At 33.7% G+C, this 19,611-nt stretch overlaps 1 protein-coding gene across 1 annotated transcript in view; it reads left to right on the top strand.

Annotated features, from left to right (window-relative positions):
* Nucleotides 1–290: 290 nt before the first annotated feature.
* Nucleotides 291–19,611, top strand: part of Ube4B (Ubiquitination factor E4B) — a 66,258-nt gene continuing 46,937 nt past the window's right edge. Inside the window, exons 1-6 of the mRNA XM_069826704.1 lie at nucleotides 291–489; nucleotides 800–950; nucleotides 8,782–8,963; nucleotides 10,612–10,776; nucleotides 12,747–13,049; nucleotides 19,047–19,259. Of these exons, the coding sequence (XP_069682805.1) occupies nucleotides 466–489; nucleotides 800–950; nucleotides 8,782–8,963; nucleotides 10,612–10,776; nucleotides 12,747–13,049; nucleotides 19,047–19,259 (1,038 nt within the window). The 5' untranslated portion in view covers nucleotides 291–465. The remainder of the gene's footprint in view (nucleotides 490–799; nucleotides 951–8,781; nucleotides 8,964–10,611; nucleotides 10,777–12,746; nucleotides 13,050–19,046; nucleotides 19,260–19,611) is intronic.

Here is a 19,611-nt window from a genome sequence, read left to right as displayed (position 1 = left end):
ATGTTTATATATTGTTGTAATTATAAACACAAAAATTAATCTTTATTACTAACTATCGCCAATATTACAAAGTGCATTTAACAGAGTACATAACAATACTGAAACAATACACTTAACACTGGCTGTCTTCTTGTAAAGTTAAGTCGGTTAGGTTGGTTATGCTGTTATTCTCGTGACATGTTTCATGTTGGTATTACGGTAATACCGTAATGTTGGCTGAACTGAAAAAGAAAGTGCACACCATCTACAATCTAAAGATGCACTAATAAACAGCTGGGTTGTGACGTCAGGTTGAGGCACTACGGTCGCCAAACAAGCGATACAAGCTATAGAGAGTGACTTGACGTATGTGTTTGCTCCTGCAGAAAGACCAAGTCTTTTGTATATTTATATTCCATATTACAAATTTTATAATACAAAACTTGTCACGATAAAGAAGAGAAGGCCTAGCCATACAGTCTTATAATGAGTGAGCTGAGCCAAGAAGAGGTAACTAAGAATTTCTTCTTTTATTTTCAAATTTCACCAATCCTGTCCGTAGAAAGCATCGCAGCGAACACAAAGGAAACATTGGTTAAGAATTCATAATGATTTGCAAATTCATGTGGCCATTATTGACAAATGTGGGCAGGTGTGAATGTGTATGAAATTAATATTTTTTGCAGTCTTAAGCGTAAATAATTTTTATTTTTGTGCGAAATTGTTAGTTTTTTTTATTTATATTTATATTTCATCTCGACAAAATATAATTTTACAGCGTAATGCAGTTTTTGTGAAATGCTAATTTTTCTTGTCACAGATACGTCGTCGGAGACTTGCCAGACTGGCAGTTTTGGATACAGGAGGTGGTGGTGGTAATTCATCAAGTCAACTAGCTCCCCCATCGCCAGGTGGTGGGATTCCAACTTCACCATCTACACCAGGCCCCTCGCAACTTAACAACGAGATTGGTTTGTGACAAAGTCATGTGTAAGGTGGAGGTACCATTTGTGTTCAGTCTATTACTTGTAGTACTTTCAAAATAAACAGTTTATAATAAAATTGCAATGTGGGCTGCAGTTTTGTATTTGTATATCAGTAGTATCGCATATAGACATATCCAGAATATATAATAATTGACAAAGTATTAAGTTACCATACGAAATCTTTGAGGGAATGGATGAGTTTCATAACGTTAGGCTACAACAGAAAGGTACTGAAGACACTGAGATTTAACAAGGTCTGTGTCAGGGTACATTTATTTTCTTTGATAAAACCAATATGAATTTCTTGTTAAATGTAAGAGATGTAAACCTGCTATTTGGTGCGAAGAAAAGGATTGTATTGTAAATCTGTACATTACCTAAGTATTTATGGGCAATTATATTCAGAAATGAAGCAAGTCAAAATTCTTTATGAAGTTTTTTCAGTGGTATGATCTGGATAATATAGTGGGTTCCAATGGACATTCTCAGTATCTCTGTTGGCTGACCAGTGGCAGGACCTCCACACTACCACTGCTGTTTGCATCTGCAAACTCATGGTGCTTCGTTATTATGGTATCGGCTTATTAATAACATTCAGTACTCACCTTCCTCACAGTAGCCACTGGAAGTATTGCCCTTCTTGTATGATAGCTATATAATTCACATTGTCATAAGAATCTATTATTCACACGCGTATCAGTTCCTCTGCATTATAACTAATTTCTAGTTCAAATGTTTTCTGTAAGTTTCTTCAGTATATGGTTTGAATTTAGTATTGTTTCTCTACATGGAATTGGTTGGCCAGGAAATTTACGACTAAAGATTTTCCTTGTTCTATCACATGATTTCATTTTTCCGTATGTACGTTTTCAAATTGTTGTTGTAGTTTTCTAATGCCAGGCGTTTGACAATAAAGTCATTTGACCTCTTGCACTCAAGATATTATCATGGTCAACCACTGAAGCACAGATTTTGAGGTGTTCCGAATCCATTTCTTGGTTTGAGTTGCACAATGGGCAGTTAGGGGACTGATATATTCCAATTCAAAATGTGTAGAGTACACATTCACACACTGAGTATATGTAACCACCGCAAAACACGTCAAAGAATAAACTGTACTTCTTCTCTAGGTGACTCATTGTGTACCTTTATAGGCAAGTGTCAAGGACAGACTGGCACAGCTCATATGTAAACCAATACAGGATGGAAGCGAAATAACCCTGCAGATTTGCAGAGTGAATAGCTTATGTTGTATGTAACAAAAAAGTGTAATACCATATTGATGCAAAGTTTATAGTTTTCTCAGAAAAAAATATTTTTTTCCCAAATGTAACACCCTCCTATTCGGTAACTATTGGGAGTAAGTTCGTCATTCTTGTCTATATCGATAGAAAATCTAATAAAAAATCATTTATCCCTCTGGTGTATTTCAATAGCATGGAACGGTTTTCGTGTAACTTTAATTTAGAAAAGACTTTTTTCAAGCCACTGAACGATGCAAGCAATGTCATAGTGAGAGAGGAAGACTCACATACAGAGACATCTGCGTTCGTTGACCTCTTACATCTTTATTACAAGAAGAAAGATGACTATGTTAGTGGCGTTGTTACCAGAGTGCTGGAACTTCCAACTTTATTTTCTAATTAATCGTGCATTTAATCACAAAATGTAATATAGGTTTTCTATTCCTTCAAGTGTACCCTATTGACACTTTCAATCTGCAGGGTAATACATAAGTTTTAATATGGCAAAGCACTATGAGTTCGCATATGCAAGCAATGGCGGTAATGAAGGATCTGTCACTAGTCAGCTGACAGAAATACCAGAAACATTTGTTGGATCGTGCTGTACAGCAAGTAACTGAACAGATAATATTCTCGTGATATTTTATTAGTTCTTCTCTTTCAAGAGTACATATCTTCATTATTTAAAGAGGAAACGTAATGAATATTCTATAAACTTATTATTTAACTTAGTGTACACTTAATCACAAAACCTGTCTTAAAAGTTTTCTCTTTTTATCGTGTAACTCTTTATAAACTGACAATTAGGTCGTTTGCAGAACATTAAAAATTATATTTTATTCTGTAACATTGTGATAGATTCCGAAATCTTGTTAACTAATGCTGAGTTCTTGGCAATAAAGTCATTAAATCCCTTGCTCTCCAATATAGGAGAGTGATGTAGTAAAAAGTATAACTGTTTTAATGTAGGCACCATATTTTTGTTATGGTGGTTATATTACCTACACACAACTCCCAAACTGTTTGGAGAATCACTCTTGCTGTTGGTTAGTGGGGCCATGTGACCTAGCCGGAAGGATTGTCATACAATTCGACCTACCATATTCCCTCTTCATCACTTAGTGGACGCCTTTGCATGTCGTCACAGATCAGCATGCTGAAATGGCATTTTCTCCATTTTTGATGAAACAGTTACACAGACTCCAGAGCATTGTTTGTTGAAAACAATTTGCACAATGAGAAGGTTAGTATGAGAGTTGAGTAGGAGAGGTTATGGAATGCACTTCACTACTCCTTACAACCAAGATTTCAAAATGTAACATATCTTATTCTTTTAGATTAATAAAATGAGCAAAAATTACTCACTTACTTGACATCAGAAGTGAAATGAGCTCTTCTGGCAATTAAAAGCAGAATAAAAGTGTTACATCAGTATACAAATTAATTCTAAATTTGACAAAGGATGGTTTTATTTTGGTTAAAAAACGCGATTTGTACTTGGCGAAAAAATTAGTAGGCATATATTTGTGTGATCAGTTCTACGATAAAATTTCAAAATCAAAAGCATTAGGATTCTGTGGTAAACATTTACAGAGAGTCAAGATTGAATTAAATAGAAAAATGATAGACCAAATATCAGAATTTAATTATTTAAGGCATTATATTTCTGAATTTAAAAATGACATAGCTATAAAGATACAAAGATTCAACAGATTAAATGGCACTATAAAAAGACATTTTGGCAAAACAGATAACGACAGAAACAAAACTACGATTACATAATGGAAAAATTATAGAACAAACATCAAAATTTAATTATTTAGAACATTACTGCAAAAGCATCTTTAAAATATTCTAGTGAAGTTTGGACTCTCAATGCAAAACATAAGAGACAACTAGAAGCTGCTCAAATGAGGTTTTCAGCCTACTCTTCATTCTCACAAGATTGGATAAAAAAATTAATGTAGGTATACGAAATGTATTCATCACCTGACATAATTAGGAGCATTAAATCCAGATGTTTGAGTGGGCAGGGCATGTAGCACATATGGGCTAATCCAGAAATGCATGTAGAGTGTTAGTTGGGAGGCCGGAGGGAAGAAAGCCTTTGGGGAGACTGAGACGTAGATGGGAGGATAATATTAAATTGGATTTGAGGGAGGTGGGATATGATGATGGAGACTGGATTAATCTTGCACAGGATAGGGATCGATGGTGGGCTTATGTGAGGGCGGCACTGAACCTGCAGGTTCCTTAAAAGCCATTTGTAAATTGTAAGATATACGAGAAAAATTAAAGATTTCAAATATCTTGGAAGATATAAAAAATTACCAACTCCAAGGGCATTCAACGAATGGAATCAACATGGCTGCCAAAACTGGTTTTCAAACACCAGCATAGAGGACATAGAGATCCAGGATGACCTAAGCAGCGCTGGAGTGATTAAGAACATTTTATCTTGAGAAAGACAAAAACAGGCTCAGTGGAGCCTTAGTGTGTAAAGTTCATGATGATGATGATATTTGTGTGAACTTAGAAACCATTCACAGATGGAAGACTTTGGCGAAAATTGCACAGCTATCAAATATAATGAAATTTCTTCATACCTAAAACACGCAAGTTAAATGGAAAACATAATACATACTGTACGAGAGTCCTTGTGTTATAACAAGTGTCTGAAAAAATATGAAATTTAATAATATTCTAACCATGCCTGTTAGCAGTGTGAGAACAAAGATTTTCACGATTTACAATATGTAGAATATAATTAATGCAAAATCGTTTTTATATGTAGCCTATTAATGTTTCGGTAAAATTTCCATAATTAATAAAAATTTTCTTTCTTTTTTTTCCCCCATATTTTGTACAGTTTTTTCCCTACCATTAATATTTCTGTAACTACCAACAAATGGCTTTCCATATGTTAGATATAAGGAGACAATAGAGCTGTATCCACTGTTTCAGGTTTAGTGAAGTGTTTGAAGGTAAAAGTAGTGAAATACCAGCAAATATTAAACTATCAAATGTAAATAATCCGTGATGTGACAGCTCATGAAAGATCAAAGCTTACCTGCTGACTCTGGCCTCACATTCCAGGTGTTAAGCTGGATTTCGAAATTAGATTTTGTAGTTACTATTGTAGTTCCCCAAATTCATCATGAGGCTGGGTGGGAAGCAGTCCCATACACTGATCGAAATTTTATGAGAAAATTCCTGCCATCCCAAAGACTTGAATCAACACGCATTCTGTGATGCAAGTCGAGTCATGCTATTATCTTTTGCCAGAAAATAATTTGTGTTGTATCATGGTTAGTGTTGATTCCAGCCAATACAAGAAGTATTTTTTTGGGAAGCAGGGGTGTAAAAATTTGAGTTATCTAGGTCTTACATACAGGTGAAGGTTTGATGATGATGAAAAATTGTTTAATTATACAGATTTATTGTATTTTATTTGATAGCATATTAAATATAGACAAAACTATTAATCTCTAAAGTCTCATTTTGTAAATAATAAGTATCTTAATAGGTTTTCCAGTAGTCTACATTTGGTATTCTTTTCATTTTTTTTTATATAAAATTAGGCTATGTTGATTTCTATCTGATTATAATGGAGTATTAGCTGTAAAACCTTGCAGAACTGATATAGGTGTGGATGAAACAGCACTGTAATAATGTGTAACACTTGATTTTGCACTTTCTCAATTTTATCTAAATTTTATTTTTTTGCTGTAATAATTGTTTCACAACCATACTGGAGAACTGGTTTAATATGTGTTTTATATGGTTGTATTCAAGACTTGTCTAGAGCATCCCCATTTATTTTCAGCTAGTCTTTTCAAGGTGAAAAGTCTTCTCCGTTACTGTAGCTATATGATGTTTCCAGGTTAATTTGCTATCAAAAGTTACACCTAAGTACATACAATTATAAGCTTGTGTTTGTGTGATGGGTTCATTATTCAGTAGAAGTGAAACAGTTGGTATTTGATGAGCTACGGAAAATATTAGGTAATTTGTTTTGTCTACATTTACATTCATATCATTTTCTCTGCACTAATCAGCTAATTTACAAAGCGCATCATTCATTTGTAAGGAGAGTTGATAGTGATGTTTTCTTTTTGATGATGTCCAAATTACCAAATCATCTGCGAAAAGGGCAAAGTTGATATTTTGTACTTCCTTTAATTTTTTTGATAAATCAATCATCATCAGGTTAAATAGGGTAGTGCTCGAGACAGAACCTTGAGGGAGACCTCTTCTTGATTGTTTAAATTTTGATCAAGTTTCTCCATATCTTGTAGCTGAAAATCGTTGAATTAAAAAAATTATAAGATCATTTTATCATGTTATTATTTAGATCCATTTTATGCATTTTGTCTAAGAGCTTCATTCACCATATTGAATCATAGGCACTTCTAAAATCTACAAAGGTGGCCAGTATTGTTATCTGTTTATCTAAACTGTATTTGATTTCTTGACTAAGTTTAATTGTTTGTTGAGCTGTGTTATTAGTGTAAGGAATTGTAAACCATTATTAATGTCTTCATGGTTAGGTGTGTTAATAAAACAATCGATGGAATTCATATTACTATATTTCTTAGAGTTTTGTATGGTCTATGTCTGATAAAATCATGTTTCGTACTTCAAATCTGAAATGATAATGAGTCTATCTTTTTATTTTATTTTATAAGGTCTGTAGAACTGTTTTTGAAAATAAATTTTATTTTAATTTCCACAGCTGGATTAGTAATAATCTAATAGCTTCATTCAAGTGATTGAATTGTGTGTTATTATTAGCTTCAAAACAAATACTGTAACTTAAAACAATCTCAATACGTTATCTAAAATGTATTTAAACATTACCCATAACATTTTTATAAATTACAATACACATAATTTATATTACCTGTTTTGTTTTTCACAGTTTAGTATTATTTTTGTGAAAGTAGGAATAGTCTAAGAGAAGCAACATCACAATGTAATGAAAGAAAGGCGTCCAGAAATGGACCAATAAATATTCCGAAATGGAGAAAAAGCACTGATTCAATATGAAAAACTTATCAGATTACCAGGAAACAATTGGCATTCATACAGTCCTCTCTGTAGATTGAAAACCCAAAAAAGTTTCATATCCATTGTTCAAGAATTAAAACAGAAAATCAATATCCCGAATTTAAAAGAAATCTTACAAATTAAACCAAACCCTTTAACTCTATTAAATATAGAATATAATCTAAATTTAACAGAAGAAATACTGAAATCAGAAATAAACACTGAAATACTGAAACAATTGTCTTTAGAGACAATTAATATTAGGTACCCTCTACAAAACTGCCTTCATTTATACACCGACGGATCCTTGATCTCCAGAGAACAAGGTGCCGGTGCAGGTGTTACGTGCTGTCTCTTCTCACTTTATAGATCTCTTGGATATGGAACAACAAGTTTTGATGGAGAAATCATTGCAATAAGAGAAAGTCTCAGGAATCTTCTGTGCCACATCAATAAATTTAAGAATGCAGTTATATTGTCAGACTCCAAAGCAGCTATTCTATCAATAGTCTCTAAACACACACCTTCATCTCAAACAGCAGAAATAACTAAAATGCTCTCTCAATTAATATCACTCAATAAAAGAATTGTATTCCAATGGATACCATCCCATTGTGGAATCCTGGGAAATGAGAATGCGGATGCTTTAGCAAAGAAGGGCAGCACTGCTACTTACAGACCTGTTACTAAATCTATGTATTACTCTGTGAAGAGATTTATTAAATCTACATACTTAGACTTCAACAAGCAAAATTTGATAACTCAATCCCAAGGGAAAAAATGGAACTCTCTGCATCAAAATCCACAGTTAATTCCCGATTTACCACGAAAATTGTCTGTAGCTGCATTTAGATTGGCAATAGGCCATGATTGTTTGGTCAAACACCTGCATAGAATTGGAATATATCAGTCCCCTAACTGCCCATTGTGCAACTCAAACCAAGAAATTGATTCGGAACACCTCAAAATCTGTGCTTCAGTGGCTGGTCATGATAATATCTTTGAAAAATATTGGAGTGCAAGAGGTCAAATGACTTTATTGTCAAACGCCTGGCATTAGAAAGCAACAACAACAAACGCAGAAACAAAATTTGGGCTATCTCAATTTTCCAAATTCCAGTTCTAACATACTGGGCATGTTCAATGCTTAGTGAACAAGTGCAGTATGTTATAACTGGAAATCGGAAGATTCAGGTGGCCCAAATTTTGTTTTTGGGTCTGTACATTATAATTAAGGAGAATGTAATTTAAGAAATAAAGATTACTTTCATTAAACTGCCTGCGAATGGTACCTCAACCTTATTTACTTTTCATAGTTTAGGAATTTCTTTCATTGCACTTTTTTTTCCGTTTCATTTCTTTTGTTCAATTAAATAAATGTCCAAATTTATAAAACTGATCAGTTCTGTGATATATTCTCTTATCAGACTCTATTTTTTAAAGTACAAACTTTAAAGCAGTAATATACAATTTAATTGAATTGCTTTTTGTCAGTGTAGTAATATTTGAGTACACTGTTACAGCAACGCCTCCTCCTTTGGGAACTCAGAAGAGTGACTCTCAGAGTACAGATACTTCATCACAAATGGAAGTTGATGACTCACAATGTGAAAAAAGTTCAGTATCCCAAGTTGATGTAGACTCTGGAATAGAGAACATGGAAGTTGAAGAAAGTGATCGCAAAGAAGCTGGTGTTAGACATAGGGTAAGGATTGAATTATTTTACCACAATCGAATTTATTTCCTATAAAATTGTCCTACCTGTTGAATTATATAATTTCCTAAACTTTTATGTCTTCTGTATGCATATCTGTATATGTATTTCACTGTTTTCATTATTCATAGTCAATACAAATGAGCGGACTGAGAGAGAAAAGGAAACAAATGTGAACAATGTAATTTCCATGCACAATCATCCTGATTTATTATTAATAGGTATTATGCCAATTATTTATCGTGTTGAATGAACAGTGACCTGATGACCTGGGACAAGTGTGATCCATATATAAGTTAATAATGCCTTTAATTTTAAATTTTGAAACAAAAATGAATTCATTCTTTTAATTTTTCATGGAACAGTTATTATTTGGACTTCATATTGCTTCGTTTCTTTTCTCTGTCTTTCTCTCTCAATTTCGAATGTCTCTATTTTCATTTGTTCTTTTTTTTACAGTTAACTGCATTTTCTACGTACATAGATCTAATCTGTTAAAATATAATTACCATTGTGCTAAGTGGTGTTTCAAGAATCTTGTTTTCACTTACTATTGCTAAAATCTTAGTTGTGTTTATAGAAATAAACGTTCTAAAATAAAAATGTACAATTTTTCAATTTAGAACTTAACTGTTTTACACAGTAGCTCATTGTTAATTGTCTGTAGAAACAAAATACTGTATGAAATTTGGTGTGTTTTTCAGACCATACGATTTGTTTTTGGATAAAAGTTTGTATATTTAAAATGGTTGGACGTTAATTCTAAAAAAAGACAAATAGACCAGTTGGAATTGGTCACCTTTAATTTTCTTCAGAAACAGATTAACACTACGAAAGTGTTCATTTGTACTGAAGGTTACACTTCGCCCAGATTGCTGGAAAAGTATTATCTGCAGACAGTGTTTAAAATACCAGTAATACAGTTATATATTCTTCATTCATCAAGAAGAAATTCTAATAATTTTACATCTTTTAAAGAACATCACAAAATATCTTCTCTCATAATTTGAAATTTCTAGCCCCTCTTTTTTTTTTCCTTTGGAATATTTTCCCATTGAACATGAAATACGACTTTTTTTTAACTACACCCCACTTGACCTTGCTAATATCAATCTTGCTAGTGTCTTGTAAACATTTAATTTTGTAATTTTGTTGCAGAAATTGATTGTTTGAAAACTATTCTTTTGCAGATTTTGACATTTTTTCTGGCATGTAATAATTGAAAGTGTGTATCTGTTCCATTGCTGATTGCACCTTTTCCAAGGGAGATACTAAAATTTCTATCAGTATTCAGAATAGGTGGAAGAAGAATATTTACTATGACCTTTGAAGTAACGAATTTATCTTTTTTTATATATAGTCATAATTATAGTTTCATTAATAAATACTGATATAACATATTTTCTGGCACATTTTGTAGATTGTATACTGCACATTGCAATTCATCTTCATTATGGCTAAGTTCAGAATTACTATTGCAGTTTACTGATGTTTCGATTGTGGTTTTGAACAATCTATAATGTTTTCAGATGGTCGAGATCTTGATTTTACAGCTTTTTTTTTTTTTTAAGCTTTCCAATTTAGCTGAAGATAACAGTCTGTGACATATTTAAGTAAAATTCTGAATTTGTTTCACCAGACATCCAGCTCATGCACAGAAGTTAGTGAGGAGCAAGTACATGCTGCAGTGTCTCGGGTTCTGTGTGTCACATGGAAGGAGCAGAATGAATCAGCCATCTTTCTTCCAGAGACTGCATCAGTTGTTAATGACATGATTCAAGAAAGGAATGCTGTTGATATTCAGGTATAATCTATGGAACTAAATTTCTTCAGCACACACCTACACATTCTGTTGATTAGTAAAGAATTACGTCTCAAAGAAATATTACATTCCCATGTGTCTTGTAGAGATGTTCATTGACATTTTACCAATATTTACGAAATTGTAAGGTGACCAATTAATGTTTAAAGGAATGCTGAGAGTTGCAGAACGTACGAGAAATGTATGATTAGACTTAACTTCAACAATTTAACATCAGCCTTAATATTTGTGATCTCTTTCGTGCATTCTTAAGAGTAGTGATTTCATTCAAGATTTGCTGTGACTAATATATCAGACAAACTTGACTTTTCGATCTTTCAGGCTAAGTTTGTCTGTTTCTCTTGATGTTTGTCAAGTAGGCTGATTATAACTCGATGTAAACATTACTGTGTATTCTTTGTCTCTATGCATCAAATTCTCTTAAGGTTCTATACATTGAAATTAGGAAGTTATGCTACTCAATGTCTTGGCGAATTACGGTTGTCTTTAAATGACTAATGACCAAAAAATAATTTTAAAGCTTAGAATAGAATGGTATAACAAATAACCATTTTTCTAACATTATATGATAATATGTAACTTGTGTTCGGTGATTTTTATTTTATTGGGTTCTTTTACAACGCTGTATCAACATCTAGGTTATTTAGCATTTGAATGAAATGAAGGTGATAATGCCAGTAAAATGAATCCGGGGTCCAGCACCGAAAGTTACCCATCATTTGCTCGTATTGGGTTGAGGGAAAATCCCGGAAAGAAACCTCAACTAGGTAACTTGCTCCAACCGGGATTCGAACCCTGGCCACCTGGTTTCACGGCCAGACGCGCTGACCATTACTCCACAGGTGTGGACTGTTCAGTGATAAGCATAAGTATTAAATGTTGTGTATCTATATATACGTATATTGTTATGTTACAAAACAACTATTTTAATTACTTACTAACATATTTATTATGAGGCTTATAATTTATTACTTTTTTTCTGTCAAGCACTTCTCCATGATGTTCAATTTAAAACCAAACTTTTCACCAAGTTTACCTCTCAAATTCTCATATGACATAATGGAGTTTACACTTTTCACAAACCACAGAAAATTGATTTTTTTTCGCTTATCAAACTGAACACACAACCTTCACATACAAACTCAGTACAGAAACTGCAACTGCAAAACTACAGTGGTCGAAACAGAAGCCTGGACCCTATTGTAATCGAATTACCAGATTTTAAAAAGAGAAGAAGTAATTACGCTCTCACTTGCATACAGTATAGACATGGCTATTTTAAAAGGGATGAGGGGGACGAATCCCAGAAAAGTATGTATTTCATATACTAGGAAGATGAACTGCCAACAAGGTGGAAGCTTTCTTGGAAAACCATAAAACTTAATAAGAGTTTCGCATTGTGTTTCAACTTTCAATAGAGGTAGACTAGGTCACTGTCCTCATATTTCCATCTCTTTTTTAAAGTGTTTGTGCAAATATTTTCCCTACTCTACCTGGTTTACAGTTAGAAAGAAAATAACAGTACTCTTATGCTTTTAAGTAAGCAATTTCCGAGAGAGAAATATTGTCGGAATTCTTAGTATGAGTTTATATTAACAAAATAATAATTAATATCAACTATAACTGATTAATTTAATCGACGCAATTATTCGATTGAATATTTTTGATTGATTAATCTTACAACAGAAATTGATCGATTAATCGATCAAGTCCCAGGGAACAATAATAATAATAATAATAATAATAATAATAATAATAACGATAATAATAATCAAATCACAAAATTAATGAAGCAGACTTTTCGATTTCGAAGTTTTGTCTTCATCCTAATACTAGTTGTAGTGCAACACTTGCCCTTTTTCTTTTATTTCTATGATGTGACAGTAAAGGAGTTATTGTAAGGGAGCCACATTGTCAGTTGTTCTATATAGGACTCGTTTTGTGATTTTCAGGATCTAATAAGCCAAGTGCTGATGGAGGTAATGTCACAGTTTGGAAGGGGTGAGAATCCTTTGAGAGATCTCACTCCAGGTGGTATGTGTAATCAGTCCACTCCAGACAATTTGGACAGCCCAGGAGTGAGCTCATCAAGCCCAGCACCACTCAGTCCTTTGCTGTCACCTGTAGTGACATTACCTCACCATACTTTAACTCCACTAGCGTCTGATAGTCAACAGGGTATTCATGCTCGAACTCTGATGTACCTAATGGACTGTTATGCTAGAGTAGCTGTTGAAGAGAGGAACCACCCTAAGGTCAGTAGATTAAAATCAACACTTTTACATAATTCCACTTTTAATAAAAAGGATATTGAATTCCAGAACAACCCTTGGTTTTGTTTGGTATTGTAACTTTTATATAACAATAATATGTGACTTTTATTTCTAACTTTAATCACACACCCGTCAACAATGGGTATTCCACTTAACACAGCAATACAGTAGTTGTTAATGCACTCCACGGAACAACAATGCCAATTCACGTGTATTATTGAGAACAACAATGTACTCCTAATTTCAACTAATGTTCACAAAGCACTATGAACAAAACAGAACTGTCAGTTCGCAGTTTGTTCACCTGGGCTAGTTCTTCTAGCTCACTCACGGTACATCGAACCCCAAGCCTTCCAGATACAGTTCACTGCACTTCGAACCCAAGCCTTCCAGATACATTTCAATGCACTTCAAACTCAAGACTTCCGGGTACATTGCACTCATCTCGATACTGCCACCATCACAGACTCATTCAAGTTCACTGCACATCAAATTGAGATCCTCGCCTGGACGCTGCCACAGTTGTGGTCTTCCTCACGTCGAACTCCGGTTGCTTTCTTGCTCGCTCGAAGACTCACGTGTAGACTGACTTCCGAAGACTAACTCGAACTCAGGTCCACCTCGCTCGCTGCCCAAGGCTGACTCTCTCTCTCGCTACTGACTAACTGACTTACTTCTGACTCACTTGCCCTTTTATTTATTAAATCACACATTCTCGAATGTTTTGTGTCGCGAAGCCTCTGGAACCCACAATCGGTCCCCAGACGTTTCCTTACTTCCGTCGCCAACTCTGCGCTGGGACCGCAGTCTTCTTTCCCCTCACCGCCCCAAAGCGTCCACCGAAGCTCGAGTTCCGCCTCCCAGCACCTTCCTTCTCCCCAGATGCGCGCGAAACTCCCCTACACGGCCAGACACAACTAGAATGTTCGGCCTGCCACCACAGTATCTAGTGTTTTTTATACCCCTATAAAACAGCCAGTGGCCCATTTCGACCTGACAGTTGTAAACATAGCAGAATTCCCTTATCGTGGGTTGGCATGACATTGGAGCTTCATTTAAGACAACAGACAAACATCCATGCCATAGAAGGGATTTCAACATGCATTCATGGCTTTAAGCTGGATTAAAACTGTGTCTTTGTTGTTATATAACCGCAGCCAGCATTGTCTTATTTTCAGAAAATAAATTAATTATTTGTTTATTAGAAGTACAGTCAAGTCCTGATAATTGTGTGTGGTTGCTTCGCAGTTAATTCGCGATTTTTTTCCCCCCCGTCCTTAAAGTAACATCATTTCTGTTTTTATGTCTTGATTTATGCTCTCTGTCTTCTTCTTAAGAAATATGTGAACTAAAACCGGGGAAAAAAAAATGAACAAGCCTCTTAAGAAACAAAAAAAAAAAAAAAGATGACAGATTATTTTTGTAAAACTGAAGTGTTTTATGATACTTTTTTGAAACTTTTGTTTCTTATTTTAAGATTCTGTCCCACTGCACTACTGTATAATACTAAAATGTTTCAAAATGTTTTACACTGTTTCACATTTTGCCCTTGATTTTGAAATTTATTTTAGTAATTAAATCTGTCAGAGTAACTTGTACTGGATTTTGAATAATAATGAAAATATTTGTGGATGATTCGCGATTTTCAATATTTCGCAGAAGTTAGTGCATTAATTACAGCGAATTATTGGGAGTCAACTGTATTTGAAACAATTAAGTAGGTTAGATTTATAAGAGAGGGTCACTACTAAATTCTTGGATAGCATTTTCGGAGGTGCTTTGCACACCTCTTATATTAATTTGTAAACAACTTATCATTTTTATTAAGAGAACTAACTTCAATGTTTTTAAAGCTAAATTCACGAAACGTTTATCACTGATGTATCTGGTTAATAATAATAACACATGTACAACATTTCATCTCTGTGATAAGTAGTTTGCATTTTATTAATATCTTAATAAAATATTGTATTGCTTTATATAAGAAGTCCCTTGCACCACAATTTACGTTCACTTATATGATTCTTTATGTACAATACATTGGAACAAACATTACTATTGGGGTTTTGTGTACAGTGAATCGGTAAATTACTAGGAATTGTTTTGATTATTAATATTTTTATTTTTTATTCTTTTATAATAAAAAATAATAAATAATAATAAAAACTCAATTTCAGAAAACACACACTATTTGACTCCACATTACACTACACAAACGCACAGGAATCGGAATCAGAAGGTGCAAAGATCACTCAGTTCTGAAGATGGCCCCCAGGCCGAAACTTGTCAACAAGGTAATCTAGATAATTAACACGTGAAAGCATATATACTTTATATTCCGAAAAAAATTCTAGTAATTTACTAATTAATTACAGCAAAACTCTATAGTAAGTTTTGATCCCAGGTATATAAGGATCCATATCAGTTAAGAATAATGTAAATTGTGGGACAAGGGGCTTTTTATATAAAACAGTTCAATATTTTAATAAAATGCAAACCACTTAATCATAGGGAGATGAAATTTTGTGCATTTGTCATTATTAATCAGATATAACAGTGATCAAAATTTAGTTAATCTAGCTTCGTAAGTGTGGTAGTTATTGATTTCACTATTGTTAACCCTTAAAAATATGAAACTTGGAAATTTCAGTATAGTGTACCCTTAAAGGTTGCTGTGCGATTAATTGTAACTTCAAAGATCTGACATAGTTCCATTAATTAACACTAAAAAATACGAGCTTCTAACTGTATTGAACATCTAGAACAAGATGATTTTTCACCACATTAGTACATAGTTATCAGTTCAGTAGCACAGTGTAGACATTTTAGGCTTATTTTGAGCTGTTTGAAAGGTTTCCTGTTACTTAATTCTTTAACCCTTTTACTCCTAAAGTAAACTGTAGTTACTGTTACAAGTTCAGTTGAACTTGGATATAACGACCATGGTTAGTGCAACACCTTGGCTACAGAAACAGTCATTAAGAAGTACAGTTTTTATCTATAGGTATAGTAAATAAATGTGATTTATTATTTTTATAGTGACATTTAGCAACAGTAGTTACCAATACTGTTTTCAGTTACCATGTCAAAATAAGTTTACAGCCAGAACTGGAATTCTAAGAAAAGAGGATGGCGTGTGGGGTAGACCAAACTCTTTCTTTTGTCAGGTCAGCAAACCTTTACAAACAGTAGCAGGCCAAGTTGTGTACCGTACTGTAATCCAGACATTCACTTGAGACTGTAACTTCAGGCATTTAGTTTGCAAACCATTGTTACTTGGTGCAAGTTGCAGTGAAAAGTTTTAAGTGTGAAGGATAAGTGAATGTTATAAAATAAATCGAGAATGGTAAAAAGAAAGCTGATTTTTACCGCGAATTTGGTTTAATTAAGAAAGAATTGAGAATGATCCTATAATCCAGTGCAGTATTTTTATTTTTCAAAATAATAAAGAAAAACAAGAACGGTGTAAACTACAGTAAAATCTCGATAAGAGATTATTATGCTATCCCATGTAATACACTTTTTTGTCTGGTCCCTGCACATTTCATATATAACGCCTTTATAAAATACCCTGTTTGTTACGCTCTAGTCCTGCAGAATAAGCTATTTTTGTGGAATATTTTCGATGTAATTTTCGGCAATATACTGTGAGAGCAATGAAACTTTTTGGCCATTGAACTCACTGGTGCCATTAACCTGAAAAGTGGTGGTATTCGACCCTTTTCCTGCGCACTTAAACCATTATTCTCTACAATACCTGACCATCTTGTTACGCTCTCTTATTCGACTCTTTACCTGCGCTCTTAAAGCCTACATACAGTGCAATACCTCACCCTCTTGCTCTCTCTCTCAAACAACATTCCTCACTCAGCCGTAATAAAATTCTAGAAATTTTTGCTGGTCAGTTTGTTGTCCTTTAATTTATTGAAGTGTGTGAGTGTGATTACAATGTGTTAAACAAAAAGTGCTTTCTATGTAGGAAAAATTGGAAATCTTACGAAAGTACGATAAAACAATACTCTTGATCAGAAACAACTCTCTGATTCATTAGTATTTCCATCATCGACATTAAGGATGATAATAAAAAATCTCAACTCAATCACTGCAGCTGCGATGCGACGTCAGGAGGTTGTAAGCGCAAGGAAATGAAGTGTGGTGAACATGAGGACTTTGAGAACCCGCACACGACAGACAACTATAAACTACTTTTTTTCGAAAGAATTAAGTACGGTACATATTGTAAATGTCTTTGACCTACAGTACAGTAATTACATAATGGAGTAATACTGTATTACCTTTCATAAATCATGTATTTAATAAAGAAAAATGCTAATAGATCCTGTATATAAGTAAAAAATTAGTATACCCGCCTAATACATGGTCCCGGTTAATACGCGGTGTAAATGTGGTCCCTTGAACAGCGTCTTATCGGGTTTATTGTATTTCAAATGATTGCACTATATGCTTAATATAAAATTACATCTTGAAGTAAAGCAGTGTACAAAATACATGATATTGTGAATGTATTTCTGTTTTAATTTTATTTACTGTATTTATTTTTTTCTTATAGTGACATTTATTGTGACATCATTCATTTAATGCCTCTGATGATTTTGTAACAAGTTCAGCTGCATAGCACCTATTAGCAAATATTGACTTAGTGGATAACATTGGCATAAGATCAGTGTTTTACACATTTTTTACTTTTTAAATGTGTTCCATCCCTCTGAATAAGTTGAGAAGTGTATATGAAGGGTACACGGTAAAAACAATCAAGGTCCATCAAAAATCGAAATTGAGTTAATAATGCTATCTTATAGTTGAAAGGAAGTACTATCATGTGGTCTAGCTAGTAATAAGAAATCGTCGTTCTTGACATTCCACTACGTCAATTTCTATTAAATACACACATAACAATGTATTAAGTGCTTAAACTTTAAAATTCGTTTTTCTCGAAACTTTCTAAAATGGACCTTGATCGTTATTCCCATGTACCCTTCATATTAGAGTGCACATCTCTCTCTCATTCCCTCCCTCTCTCCATCTCCATCTCCCCTCTTTACTCCTTTCTCCCTCCCTCTTTCAAGCTGACATGGGAAGTAGAAGGTAACTTTTAGTTACTTTTTATATGATAAAATTATTTTCTCTGTGTAGATACTATTTCTTTAAATATATCTGGTGTATATTTATAATTGAATTGCTCACGTGAACAACATTGTTGTTGTTTTCCAGTGGCCTTTTTGGGATCATTTAACCCATTTTGCTTCTTGCCTCCCAATAAAGAGCACTCACCCGAACATTGTAACCAACATTTTTCGTAATTGTGAATGTTGTATTTGCCATGGTGGAGGTGTTAGCAAAGTTTTAGACTTCTGAATCTTATATTGATAGGATTATTTTAAGTTGAAAATAGAGTTCAGAACAACAATGACATAGTCTATAAAATGTTTTAACTTTTACTTTTGTTTATTACATTGTTGTTCAATTTTGAACTTCTCAGAATATCATTATGTACACTCTGAATCCAGTTGCTAACCTTCATGTTATGATTGAAGTTCTAACAGGTAATTTTGAAGTGTGATTTGTCTCTGCTTGTTATTAGGAATATGACAGACATTTTTATTGAATATATCCAGAAGATAACAATTGATACATTATTAGTAACCATTCCAATTGTTAGTCAAGGATTACACTGCCATTTAACTTAGGTTATCTACACGATAGTGTATCTAAGCATGAGTAGTGTGTGCATGTAGGTATATAGAACAGAAGAAGAAAAGGTATTATTACTGCAGTATGGTTACTTCAATTTGATATATTATGGTAACCATTGAATAGACGTAGAAGTAAGAAGTTTTATTTCTAAATCATATAATTCATAGATTATGATCAATATGGTAACAGTACATTGTCAACAGGTGTCGAGTTCATGGGAGATGTGATAGATCATATGCAATTTATACAATTTCATTTTTGCAGAGGAGCAGCATTCCTCCGTTAAGTGATGTTTTGGCTGAGATTCGTGCTCAGTGCGTGCAATATGCCTCACTGACATTACAAGGAGTCTTGAGTGAAGAGGAATTACCACGTACATCTCCATTATTAGGACCTGTACTTAATCAGAGTTTTCCTCGTGGTTTTCTGCCTGAGTTAGTGGCACGTACACATACAAATCAAGAATTGTTTAATAAGGTAAGAATCATTCTTAAATCTCATTATTTTTGTGTATCTAACGAAAGTGGGGGGGGGAAGAAAAAGAAAGTGGGGATATGTAACAGTGTATTTTTTATGAGTGCCTCAAATCCACATTAATTTAACTGATTGAAGCAATTAGTCAATCAACAAATGCAATAATTTTTCATTACCTTTAGCTGTCAACTTTACGAGAATCTTCAGTAACCAAGTTTGAACTCATAATGAAACAATGTCCTCTCTAAACTAAAACTCACAGTCACTCATTTATGTTTGACTTGCCCAAATTGACTCAATCAGGGCATTTTGCAAATTAATGGCAACAATTTTACTGTTACAAACTAAATTAATT

Source organism: Periplaneta americana, chromosome 5 (genome assembly GCF_040183065.1).
Source record: "Periplaneta americana isolate PAMFEO1 chromosome 5, P.americana_PAMFEO1_priV1, whole genome shotgun sequence".
Taxonomy (NCBI): domain Eukaryota; kingdom Metazoa; phylum Arthropoda; class Insecta; order Blattodea; family Blattidae; genus Periplaneta; species Periplaneta americana.
This window is presented reverse-complemented; position numbering and strand designations above follow the sequence as displayed.